We start from the raw sequence: 13,480 nt of genomic DNA, 5'->3' as shown, positions 1-13,480 counted from the left end.
TTGATTTGTGGGAGCTGTACCAGTGCATCAAGCAAAATATAGTATGGATGGCGAGTGGATCCGTTGAATTTAGAAAAGCTCCATCCTTCATATTAAAGTATAAAAAAAAATGTATATGTTTGCGAATTTAAAAAAAAGTTTTTCATTTGTGGGTTTGTTTTTTTCTCCTGTATTTTATGTGTATTGTTGCGGTTCAAATCATCAACAATTGTTATGCTGGTGCCCTCAGCGAGCAGTCATGACTCTGTGAAGGAGTCCCCGAATTCCAGTAATAATAATTCGGGGGGGGGGGGGGGGGAGGGGGGAGAGCGGTCCTTAGGTTTCCGTAATGATTGGGGTCCCCAGAAGTCAAAAGGTTGCGAACCACTGATGTAGAGCACAGGTAACCACCACGGCCAGGCCAACTGTTTAGGGTCTCTGTATGGGATCAATGTGCCTCCGTGTATAGAAGGAATGGCTGAAACGTGGCCCTTCCTGGCCAATGTTTGACCCCGCTTATGAAGCGCATCTCTGCACCACCTGCCTCCTTGGAGAGCGGACAAGCAATGTTTCCAAAAAAGCCCTAGTTAAAGGCCACATTATATGGATTGGAAAGTAATGTTCGACGGGTTTATGGAGTCAGGGTGGAATGTACTGAATGCAGGCCCTACTCAGACAAATGGCTGAGATGCACAGGCGATGGGCAGGCCAGGATGCCAAGCACCGGGGGGAGGGGGGGGTGCGTACATGTGGAGTGTCCTTGCCTTCCTTTATGCAGGCGGGGTCTCAGCATATGAAGGCAGACCCCGCCCCTGCCATCACGCCACGATGACTGCGCATTTTCTGCCCTATCCAGAGGTTCTGGTTTCCAGACTCCTAATCGTTGCCAGCTGCGGGACAGTGTGCGCGCCATGTGCTGGAGTCAGGCCTGTCACGCACGTCCTAGGGGGGCGCTAACCCTAGCCGAGAGGCCCTGTTGCTGGAACGGGAGAGGCCTCGAGCAGAGTGCTGGTGCAGGGCAATCCTCGGCTGTAGGAGGGACGGAATCCGGAGACATGGGTCTCACCTCTTCCTGCTGCTGTGCCGTGTGCCCTTCAGTTCACGCCAGCTCCCAATGACGCATTACCCCCCCCCCCCCCCCCCCCATCAGCTCAGCGTTTGAAGATGCTGCAGTGTGTAGGGTACCCAGACGGCTCGTATTCCCAATTAGGGTGACCAACCGTCCGTAAATTTCACGGACAGTCCGTAATTTTAACCGGGCACCAGTCGCACCACCCTAAAGCTGGCACAGCTTCCACCCACCTCCCTTCTTGACTCCGATGCTGTTGAGGTCGGGTGTAACAGACTCCGATGCAGTACCAAAGCTCAGATCCCCAGCAGCATTGGAGAGGCGCAGCGTGATGGCAGCCCTCACACCTTCAGCCCTTGATGAGCTGTTAAGAGGTGCTTAAAGGTGACAGAGGGAGGGGCTGCAGCTTCAGGCGCAGGGATCTATTCAGATGCAAACAGCCCTGAATGCGTCATGTCTCTGCAATTTAGAGGGGCCTCACACATTCCCTTCCTGCCCACGGCCCCAAAAATCGTAGAACCAGCCCTGATTACACCGAGGCAGCACGTGGTTCTCTTCACAGAGCTTAATTACTGTTACTAAATTGTAAGCAAACCTCGGTTCTTAAAACATGCAGTATGTAATGTAATAAAGAGATGGCACAGTCGCACGCACACCGATTAACAAAGTATGGAGGACAATCGGTTACATCAGTTCTTTTGGAGTATCTCCTTTAAGTACTGTACATCACAGTGGGGGATGGCAAATCTAATATTTTAGAAAGAGAGCCTGTCATCTCGTTGTCTTGTCCAGGAGGGGGTGAGGAGCCCTACCCCACCCTGGAAGAGACCAAGATATACTAGAACACTGCATGCCCACCCTGGTGGATCCTGTTCCCCCTCCTGTGATGGCTCCTGCCCCCCACCCCCAGTGATGGATCCTGTCCCCCCATGTGGTGGCTCCTGTACCCTTCTCCCCCCCCCCCCCCGCCTGTGATGGCTCCTGTCCCCCCCATCCCCCTCCCGTGATGGCTCCTGTCCCCCCTGTGGTGGATCCTGTCTCCGCCCTGGGTGGCTTCTGTCCCAGTCCTGGAATGGCTCCTGCAGCGAGGGTGAAGTTCTTGATGGGCCTCTTCTCAAAGGCTCAGCTCAAAATTAATATGAAAAGGTGAGCGAGCGAGTGAGTAAGTGAAGGGATGGGTGGATAGCTGGATGAATTAGTGAAAGGGTAAATGGATGAATGAAAGATTGAATAGATGGATAATGTGAGAGAATTGATGAGTGAGTAGAAGGATGGATGAGAGAGAAGGTAAATAGCTGGATGTATGGGTCGAAGGGTAGCTGGATGGGTAAAAGGGTGGGTGGATGAGTGAAAAGGTGGATGATGAGTGGATGGATGGGTGAAATGATGGATGGATTGATGCATTGATAAGTGCAAGGGTGAATGGATGGACGGATGAGTGAGTGAAAGGGAGGGTAGGTGGACAAAAGGATGAATAGACGAGTGAAGGAGTGAAAGGATAAATGGATGAGTGATAGGGTCGATGGATTGAGTAGATGGATGGAAGGAAGGATAGCTAAGTGAAAGGGTCAATGAAGAGAGAAAGGGAGGATGGATGGATGACTGAATGGGTGGAAGGATGAGTGACTAGGTGGATGGATGAGTAAGTGAAAGGATGGCTGGATGGGTGAAAGGGTAAATGGCTGGATGGATGAGTGGATGGATGGGTAGAAGAGTGGATGGGTGAGTGTACAGATGGATAGGGTGAAAGGGTGGATGGATGGATGGATGAGTGAAAGGATGGACGAAGGGATGGATGAGTGAAATGATAGATGGAAGGATACATGATGGATAGGTTTGCAAATGGTTTGGATATGGCTGGGCTTACTTATATTGCGCGACCTCCTCTGTGTCTGTAAAACATACCTATTGTCCTGAATTTGTGTCCTGAATTTTGACTCTTTGTCCTGAATTTTTACACTCACCGTCCTGAATTTGCACCAATGCCAGTTGGTCACCCTAATTCCCATTCTAGGACTTTGCTTTAACATATCAGTACATTCTGGGAGTTGTAGTTTTGATTTAATTTTAATCTGGCCAGTCGGACCAACACACTTGATAATGCCACGTAAAAGCGAAGTCGTCCAGGAGTGGAGAAGGGGGGGTCACCATTCCAGTGTGCCCTCTGAATGGGTCCTCCGGTCTAGATGGTATGTCCCGTGTATGAACTCAGCTTCCGTTGACGTCTGCAGCACTGCATTGCGATGATGCTGTATCGGCCCAGCTCTGGTTTGGGTATCGCGGTGTAGCCAGCGTATCAGTACAGTTTCATTGATACTGCACCCTGTGTCCCTTTATCAGCTCCGCTCGTAGTGCTGCCGCACAGTGAGCCACTTTGATTCTGCACCTTGTGTCTCGTGTATCAGACCAGGTCTTGTTGTACCCTGTATATCTCATGTACGAGTTGAGGCATTTATATGCTACGCTGCGTCCCTTCTATGGTCCTCTCTAGCTGCGCCTGCAGTGCGCCCTGTATCTGCTCAGCTCTTACTGGTGTTGCATGTACTGTTATCATGCCAGTTCTTGTGGCTGCTGTACCGTGGGCCATCTGTGTCAGCCCAGCTCTTGCTGCACACTGTATACCCCCTGCATCAGTCGAGGCCTTTAGATGCCCCGCTGTGGCCTTCTCTAGTTGAGCCTGACGTGCGCCCCCCGTATAGCCCCAGCTCTTGCTGATGTTGCATGTCCCCTGTGTCACGTCTGTTGCTGCAGGTGTTGTACCGTGAGTCATTTGTATCAGTGCAGCTCTTGCTTCACCCTGTATACTCCCTGTAACAGTTTAGGTCTTTAGTTGTTACAATGATGCCTCTCTATGGCCATTTCTAGTTGAGCTTGCAGTGCGCCCCCTGTATAGCCCCAGCTCTTGCTGACGCTGCAGGTCCCCTGTATAGTGTCGGTTCTTGTGGCTGCTGTGCTGCAAATAATCTGTATGAGACCAGCTCACGCTGATGCTTCCTGTACCGTGCATCGTGTTAGTCCTTGTGGCTGTTGTGCTGCGTATCCTCTGTATGAGCCCAGCTCTCCCTGATGCTGCATGTCCTCTGTATCACGTCCGTTCTTGTGGCTGATGTGCCGTGAGTCCCCCGTAAGAGCCCAGCTCTCGGTGGGGTGGGGGTGTCCCATGTATCATTTCTTGTTCTGCTAATGCTGCACAGCCTGTCCCCTGTATGAGTCCACCCTTTGTCGGTCACTGAGCTGAACTCCCCGGTTGTCCAGCGGAGCCCACCTGGGAGCGAGGGCACCATGCACTGCGTGACCCCCCCTGTACCTGAACATGTAAAGCGCCCATGCTGAAACCACAAGAATCACTAACTGGGTGTCCTCTCTGCTCCTTCTTGCAGGTTTTTGGGGAGCGTAAGTACCATGCCATGGCACCTCTCAGCACCACCGTGCCCATCATGTCCTGCGGAGGCCTGGCCAAGCGCTGGCTGGTCCCCGGCTGGAGGATGGGCTGGATCCTCATCCACGACCGCAAGGAGATCTTCGGGAAGGAGGTGAGCCCCGGGCGTGGGCGCCGGCTGAGGGAGCTGTTATCACTGTTAATGACTGATCACTAGAGGTGGCATGGCTGTTAGCATCGTTAATAGTACTTTTAACATTGTTAGAACCCTCCATGGTTGCAGGCATTAACTACTGTTGCCTAATGTCCTTCCGCTCAGGTCCACGATGACTGGGCGAGCAATCAACAGTGGTCATGCCTGAAACACAATTGAAGTAACAGTAATAATACAAAAAAACGTATTCTTTGCAGCATTGGTTACAGCACAGATTCTATTACTAGTTTTACTGGATTAGAATTCTTAGTAATTCAACGATCTGTATTAAAAATAGTATGGAAAGTATTGGCAATTGTATCAATGTAAATGTCCTTATAGTTTTTCTTTTTAGAAGTTATAATATTAGTCAAATTAATTTGTACATTGTTTTTAGTGATGGCACTATTGCTATTATTATTGATGTTGTTTGAATTGTTCTTAGCGGCAATATTACTATTAGTTGAAGTGTCATTTTTATTGTTGACATGTCTATGAATAGTGACAGTACTTGGAATCACTTAGAGGAAGGGATACATTTTTTGAAAGACAAATGGGGGGGGGGGGGGAAGGAATCCTTACAATTTAATATGTTCAGGGGAATTCACAGTAAAAAGAGCAAATATATGATTCGTAGACTTGCTCCTACAATCTTCTTAGGTTTACTCTTGTGTTTTGATTCTCTGAACTCCCCTGGATGCCCTTGGGAAATAAAACCTAGGTTGCTGTCTGTCAGTCACCTGTCTCTGTTTCTCTGCACTGTCCAGCAGTCGACCCAACTGTAGACCTACGGATTTTTTTTTCCTTCCCATGTCCACTTGAGAAAATGTGGTAGTTTAGGTCTTTATTCCACTGTAAACGCTCACTTACACCAGCATTTCTTTACCACTAATCCTGGATGTGCTTTTATGGTACAAGACATGTCTGTGAATAGTCCAACACTTCCACCTTTGTGAAAGTTCCCAGCACTCCCAATGGCCAGTCCTCTGTCACACCCATGGAACCTCTTTTCTTGCAACTCTCAATACCAGTAACAAATCTCCTGCTTTCCAGATTTTATGCTGTCACAGTAAAGCAAACTTACGCCTACAAAATTCTGTGAAACAGGGTTTAGGATTTCTGACACTAAATTCCCATTTTTTTCAGTCCTCGTAAACGAGATTCATGCAAAATGGCGCCAGAATAAAATACTTTTGATACACATTTCCTTAGTTTTTGCTTTAATAATTGCATTGCAGAACATCTGGAAAGCTATACCAGCTGTAGACTCTAATTATTCATATTAGTGCAAATATACTTGTAGATTCTTTACATAGCAGAAATGTGTATTTCCAATTTTTTTTCTCCATTCTCTGGATGTATGTCTTCTCATACACCACGATGAAATATGGTGGTACTCCCATCCCAACCGTCAAGAGACACTAACCGCAAATTGCTTTTATGTACACCTAGCAAACACGTGTGCAACAGCATTTGTGAATCAAACCTGCCTGCCAAATAAACATTTAAGATCACAATCATAACTTTTATGGACCACTTCTTCTTCAGAACTCTTTTAAAATCAGGTTTAAAGAGCTTCTCATTGAACCAAGTCAGATTTAAGTCAAATTCATTGAACCATCATACAGTCATCAAGCCACTCTAAAGAAAGGATATCCTTAACATTGCTTCATAGATGAAGGTTATAAACCAGATTACATCATGACTGAAGACTCACAAATCTTGGAAATATGCAAGACCCACACTAGACAAATTTATTTTAAGATGTTGTGCTTAAATGGGGGTTGTCTTTTTTCAGTTTCATTGCTTCCTCTATCGTTCACAGCTATTTTTGTAACATAAGTTGTGTTGTTCAAACTAAAAGTACTTGTTAATTTAGCTACGATAATAATATTGATTTTCATATTTTCTAGATCCGGGAAGGACTCGTGTGTCTCAGTCAGCGGATCCTTGGTCCATGCACAATAGTCCAGGGGGCTCTGGAACAGATCATCCACCGGACACCTCAAGAGTTTTACGAAAACACCATCAGTTTTTTAAAGGTGCTTATCCGCTCCAATGTTTAAAGGAGGTGTGGCTGGAATGGAGCGTGTGTGATGAAGGAGTTGCAGGCTGGGTCTTTTCCTTCTTACCTGTTGTCGGCAGACCCTGGGGCAATGGGGGGGGGGGGGAGGGAGGGGTCAGGGCCCTCTGCAATAGGTTCTACGAGGAGTAGTTTGGACCGAAATGTCTGCAGAGGAGCTCCTGCAGTGGTAGTTTCTTATCCTACCAATCTCCAGCTCAGGGAGTAGTACAATGCACATGTCTGTAGAGGAGCTAATGCATTTTATATATTCTTCTGATGGGATGTATAGCCGCGAACAGTGTGGTGACAAAGTCTTTAGAGGAGCTTCCGCAGCAATCATATCTTCTCTTAGCAGGCTTCAAAGTACATGATAGTGCAGATGCAATGCTTGTGGCATAGATTCTGCAACAGCCATGTCTTCTTCTACGAACAGACTCCATAAGAGAAGATTGTTTGATTTCAACGTTTTTAAAGGAGCTACTGCAGTAGTTCTATTTTCCCAAAATGCTCCAGAGAAGAAAGAGGTGTAGGAGCAAATCCTGCAGAACCGTTTCTGCAGCAATCTTGAGTATTCCTAACAAGCACCCGGTCAAGGTGTTGTGTGGGAGCAATGTTTGCAGAAAAGCTCAGATGCAATTATGTGTTCTCCCAGTCAGTGTTTTCCCTCTCTTGCACTCAGTAAATATCTGATGTGAGGGGAATAAGTCCTGGTCTCCAGAAATAAGTGGTGGCCCTCACTGGCAACCACCAGCTTAAATTAAGTACCGTCTTAAGAAATTCTAGAGGACAAGATAATATCTTCGATTTTTGGGCTGTTGCGTACAAGATAGTATGGCAGCAATCTCTGCAGAGAAGCTTCTGCAGCAGTCATATCTTTATTAGGTTTCAGAGCCCAGGATAGTCTTTTGGCAATATCTGTTGATGAGCCTCGAAGGCTTTCATATCTTCTATCAAGCTCGAGAGTGCGGACTAGTTTGACAATTGTGTCTGCAGAGGTGGCCCTAGAGCAGTCATGTCTTCTATCAGGCTCCAGAGTGGGAGATAGTGCGGTAGCATTGTGTGCCGATGAGCTCCTCCAACAGTTATATTTTTTAACCGGCTTCTCATTAGGGCGTAGTGTGGTGACAGTGCCTGAGAAGGAGTTCCTGCAGCAGTCATGTTTTCACTTACTACGTTTCAGTGCATTCGATAGTGTGGTGGCAATGGCCTTAGAGGAGCTACTGCAGCAGTCGTATTAATCTTTATTTTACGATTAATAAAAAATCTTTACAATATAGGTAAACAAATTAAAGCGTGAAATCCATAAAACCCCTAAAAGTAAGTTAAAAAGAGAGAAACTGAGTCCGTGTGTTAAATACTGGGTGGAGAGCTAAGCTCAAGGTGTACAAGCAGCATCTAAATTTAGCAGAAATAAATAAGTGTTAAACAGTGACACAGAGAACAAGCAAAATGAGTCTTGAATCTGTGGGGTTTGGCCGCTTTAGAGCTGTTCATTCTAAGCTGAGCATGTATCTCTGATGCAGCGACCGGGCCCGATCATTAGGAGATGGCGACCTCTAGTCTCTGTTTCATGATATCAATATAAGATTTACTGCCTTGTTATAAATTCAGGCGATAAAAAGTAGTTTTAACAGTCTGCGGCGCGATGTAAGAAGTACAGGTCCACTACAAAGCAGGTGGTTGAAAGATTCGTATTTATAGTGGCGAAGTCGGCAGTTTTTCTATTTTAGAGATCCCCATCTTGGGTTAAGTTCCTTGATTTGTAGGCCCATTCACCTGGCTAAAAGAATTTGTTTCAAGCAGCCTTTGCGGCGTGCACTTGACAGGGCTTTGTTCTGGAGAAATTGTGCGCTGGAATGTGGCCGCTCCACAGCTAGCAGAACTCTGAAGGTTTTTGAGCTTCTTCATGTTGCTTTCCTTGGACAGCCTTCTAGATTGTGTTTTTTTTTTTCAAGGCGTGTTTGAGCATGGTACAGGAGAGCTGCAGGCCATTTAACACCTTTTGGTCAATTTGAGGGGTGTCCATTGCGAGTTGTATGTGTTGTGACCAAGGGTTCCCACTTTGGCTGTAAACAGGCCGGAGGGCTGCTTTCATTGTGTTGGCCGACACTCTGGTTATCCTGTGGTAGTAACTTACAAAGGTTGCCATGCTCGCCCACATTTGAGCCACAAATCTAATTCCAGCCTTATCGGGCAGCAGTTCGTAGATGCAGAGGAAGGGTGAAGACTCTTTTGTAAGCCTTTACTTGATATATGTCCAGGGAACATACTAGCTGACCCGGGTAAGCTTTGATTACTTATGGTCACATTGGCAGCAAAGTAGCTGCCCGGGCCAGTCTTTTTGGACCAGTAGACGGGCTTTCCAGAGATTTAATGAATGTACTTGCATTCATGAGGATTGCTTCAGCTTTTGTGATGGCCTGTCTCGGTTGCTCTTTATGTCCACTTTTAGTGGTGCACCATACACCCAGGTAGTTGTAGGAGTCAGCATTTTCTATTTAGCGCCCCTAGGCTCCTCCTGTGAGTTGATGTTTTTGAGTGGGTGGCCAAAGATGAGTATTTTGGTCTTCGAACCATTTGCTCGTTGGAAATGGTGTGGAGGCAAGGGGTCTTCGAACCATTTGCTCGTTGGAAATGGTGTGGAGGCAAGGCCAGCAGAAGAGTTTCTTCAGGAGAGATATGTTTTAGTCGGTTATAGAGCAGAAAATAGTGAGCTGGCAACATCTGTAGAAGTTCAGTTGTATTTTATCCAAGTAGGCTCCAGTTCAGTGAAGAATGTAGTGGAAATGTCTGCAGAAGAACTCCTGTTTATTTTAGCAGGTTCAAGACCAAGGACTAGTGTTGTAACGATGTCTGTACCATGCTGTATCTTCTCCAGGCAGGCTCTAGTTGAGGGAATAGTGTGGCAGCAACATCTGCAGAAGAGTTCTTGCAGGAGAGTTCTATTTTAGCAGTCTCCAGAGCAGAGGATCGTGTGGTTGCAATGTCTGCATCATGTCCTATCTTCTCTAGGCAGGCTATAGTTAAGGGCATAGTATGGTGGCAATGTCTACAGAAGCGCCCCTGCAGTCAAGATATATTTTAGTAGGTTCCAGAGCAGGGAATAATGTGGTGTCAATGTCTGCATCAAGTCATATATTCTCCAAGCATGCTTCTGTTCAGGGAACAGTGTGGCGTCAATGTCTGCATCATGTCATATCTTCTCCAAGCATGCTTCTGTTCAGGGAACAGTGTGGTGGCAATGTCTGCATCATGTCATATCTTCTCCAAGCATGCTTCTGTTCAGGGAACAATGTGGTGGCAATGTCTGCATCATGTCACATCTTCTCTAAGCAGGCTTCATTTCAGGGAGCCGTGTGGGCAGGAAAGGGTCACAAGAGGGTGCGTGGGAGTCGAGGGCCAGTCAGTCCTGTACTGCTGACTCATGCGTGCAGCCTGTTGACTTCATGTTTATTATTGACCCATTGAGAACATTTGCTCAGATGTTAGCTCTGCTTTGCTCACCTGGTCCTTTGGCATGGGTCCTCATTTTTGCTATCTTTTGTACCTTTGGCAGTCCAATGCTGACCTTTGTTACACTGCTCTGTCCACTGTCCCTGGACTCCGACCTGTCCGGCCTGATGGCGCCATGTACTTGATGGTAAGCGATTTCATGTTGTTTTTGGCAGCCCTTGAAGTGCTGATGAGTGGTTCTGGAGGGTGAACTGGGGAGGGATGAAGTAGGGGAACAGCAGCGGTGGCAGACCGTCAGGGAAGGGGTTTAACTGGGTTCAAGAGGACAGTGGCATGTCGCATCTCGTTGGGGTAACAGCCGTACTTTAATTCTCAGGTTACCAAATCCCTGCTTCGACTCTTGTGTGGCTGTGAGAGCACAGGTATTACAGATATAGACGAACACAGGGACCCAAGGAAGTGGTGGCCTAAATCTTTGGAAAAGCTGAGTACTAGGAACACAAGCGGGTACTGTGCCTGTCGCACAAAGACGTTGGCCATAATGAGAGACTCAAGGGTAATCTGTACGTGATGCACTGCGTGAAAGGGGGCAGTGTTTGCAGTGGTCTCGCTTGGCATCAAACCAATATGGTCCGACTGCCATTGAAATAGTGCTGCAAGTGCTATGCATAGATCGTTTATTCCACAGCACGCCTGCTATCCCGGGGAAGCCACTGGGTGGAGGGAGTATACAGAACCCTTCCCAGAAGCTTCCGTGTCTCTCTAGCCCAGTCTCCTCAGACATCCCTGTGTGGAGACAGCATCAGGAGCGCCACCAACCCCAGTAATCCCCTGTCCATAGACTTCACTTCCCTGAAGGTAGCATCAGAAGCTCATCTCATTGGCTGTAGATGAGCCTCTGGAAGTAGTATCTACACCTCTGCAGCATTAGATGCCCTGTGTAAACCCATCTCTCCAGATGTTGCTGCTGTCCTCTGACCGGCTCTGCAGCTCTTCTCCATATCACCAGAGGTCCTCCTAACTCGCTGGACATCACCGCTCTGATACTCATACCCGTCTCACCACAAATTCCTTGGACCCCTTCTCCTGGCCACTGCTGCGCTCGAGGCTGTGTCTACAGCTTCACAGCAGCACAGAGTATCATCTGAACCCACCTCTTTGTCTTTCCTGGTTTGGAGGCAGAACCACATTTTGCCTCCATAGCGCCACAGGCCCCTCTCTCCTTCTGCTTGAACCTGGGTGATCTTGTTGTGGTAGCCACAACCTTCTCCAGAGTAACAACTGTATGTCGTACTTCACCCCTCTTATAAGGCATTACTGCTCCAGAGTATGTGCCTAGCTAGACCCCACACTACTTTCAGCCCATGACTTACTGCAGTGGATGCAGTGTGCAGCCCTCCTCCATAGCTATAGCCTTCTCTTTACCCCTCTCCTCCAGTGTTACTGCTTTTGAGGTATTTCATACAGAATAACAGGTGGAAGTAGGCGGTGGATTTTGCAATTCTTCCGTGCTTTCCAAATGTTAAGAGACATTACTACTGACTTAAAATGGGAGGTTCACTATCATACTTTCATCATCCTCACTCCCCAAAAATATCCCAGTGCAGCTCTGCGAGAGCTTTACCCCACACTAGCGTCCCTTCCATTATTCACTCTTCCTAGACATCCTTGTTGGTCACCTTCTTCGCCTGGCGGTACCTGCCCTGCATGCAGCTCATAAAGCCCAGTCGCACAGCTCTCCCCAACATGTCTGCCTCCTCTCCCAGCATACACAGCTCTCTTGGGACTTTCATTTAAACCTTCCAACCTTCTTACAAGACTTCTTGTCATATACATTCTAGCGGTTGGGATGTTAGGTAAACATTAGCATTTAGTGCAAAAACATAATGACTGACCAAAGGGCAAGTCCGATTTAAATTTTGGTGCTGTGCTTGGCACAAGAACAGAAGGGGTTGGAGTAAGGGATGGTTGATGCTCTGCCAAGCATCCTAAGATCAGACACCTGGTGCCACTGCCTATGTAACCTCACACTTCTCCTACCTCCGTCTGCAGGTCGGGATCGACATGGAATGTTTCCCAGAGTTCCAGGGTGACGTGCATTTTACGGAGCGCATGATCTCAGAGCAGTCCGTCTTCTGTCTTCCAGCTACTGTAAGTTGTTCTTAAACTCAACAATGTATTTCAAAGAGTAACATCTTGCAGAACCTGTTGGTTTTCTGAGAGTCAAGACAGTCTAGAACACATTTTGCTACAAAGCAGTTGCTGCTTACCTGACTCGCTCCCACAAAGCTAACGTCACAATTTATTTCTCTTTCTTTTTCCTTTCACACTTACAATTCTTAAAGACTCTTTATCATCACCACCGGCATCTGCATCCACTTTTGTGGCATCTGCCTCACTACAAGCGTCTTTCATCTCACTGGCAGTCTCTGAGGGGAAGGTTCATATTGGAAAGGAGCTTTACAACTACTGCTAACATTAACCTACTTTCTGCCCTTTTCTCATTTTAGTGTTTCGAGTATCCCAACTACTTCCGAATTGTGGTAACCGTCCCAGAGGACTTGATGCTAGAGGCCTGCAACAGAATTCGTGAATTCTGCGAGCAGCATTACCAGGGCCAGGAAGGATCCCAAGACCTGGAATGTGACAAATGATGCATCTCTGCAAGAAGGACCACCAGGGACTTTACCAGACACTCATGAATCACTGCAGCTCCGCCAAGGAGGGAAAGTCTTCAGCCAGTGACCGTCCTGATGCAACATTTTAAGAGTCTGCTTCTAGGCACATTTTGATGCTTAGACTTTGTGAATGTGGCAGGAGCAGACAATGCCACATACTCCTCTGGTTAATATCAGACACTGGGTTCACCAACCTGACCCATACCACAGTAACTAATTTACTAGTACAACTCCACAGGTAACAGGCTGCTCTCTCAGTTTAGGAAAATTAGGATAGTTTGGACTAGACCCCATGGATATCACTTATTAGCACATACTCCTGTTAAATGTTTAATGCAGGTCTAGCTGTAAGGTGCTTGAATGAAGCAACCGGAGAGCAGCTCCCAGCGAGAAGTGAGTGACCCTTAATAAATCCAAAACACAAATGCTCAGTTTAATTTATTGCACTTAATAGCTTGCTTCTGAATCTCACAATTTTGGCATACAAGGGAAATGAGACACAGACAGATCCGGTGAATTACTAAGTGTATGCCATTTAGAGAAGTGATCATTAGAACTCCAAGCCTTTGATTCCAGAGACTTAAACTTTGCCCCCAGATCACAACTAGACCCATCTCTTGTGCTTCATTGTTCAACAACATACATTGCCTGTAATGTACTGTCA

The 13,480-nt window shown here is 47.0% G+C and overlaps 1 protein-coding gene across 1 annotated transcript in view; it reads left to right on the top strand.

The window, feature by feature from the left end:
- Positions 1–13,238, top strand: part of TAT (tyrosine aminotransferase) — a 28,672-nt gene extending 15,434 nt beyond the window's left edge. The window contains exons 8-12 of the mRNA XM_085638779.1: positions 4,429–4,581; positions 6,534–6,662; positions 10,242–10,325; positions 12,191–12,289; positions 12,649–13,238. Coding sequence (XP_085494905.1) covers positions 4,429–4,581; positions 6,534–6,662; positions 10,242–10,325; positions 12,191–12,289; positions 12,649–12,792 — 609 coding nt within the window. The 3' untranslated portion in view covers positions 12,793–13,238. The remainder of the gene's footprint in view (positions 1–4,428; positions 4,582–6,533; positions 6,663–10,241; positions 10,326–12,190; positions 12,290–12,648) is intronic.
- Positions 13,239–13,480: the final 242 nt, after the last annotated feature.

Source organism: Triturus cristatus, chromosome 12 (assembly GCF_964204655.1).
Source record: "Triturus cristatus chromosome 12, aTriCri1.1, whole genome shotgun sequence".
Taxonomy (NCBI): domain Eukaryota; kingdom Metazoa; phylum Chordata; class Amphibia; order Caudata; family Salamandridae; genus Triturus; species Triturus cristatus.
The sequence above is the reverse complement of the archived record's forward strand: the minus strand, read 5'-3'. Positions and strand labels throughout refer to the sequence as shown.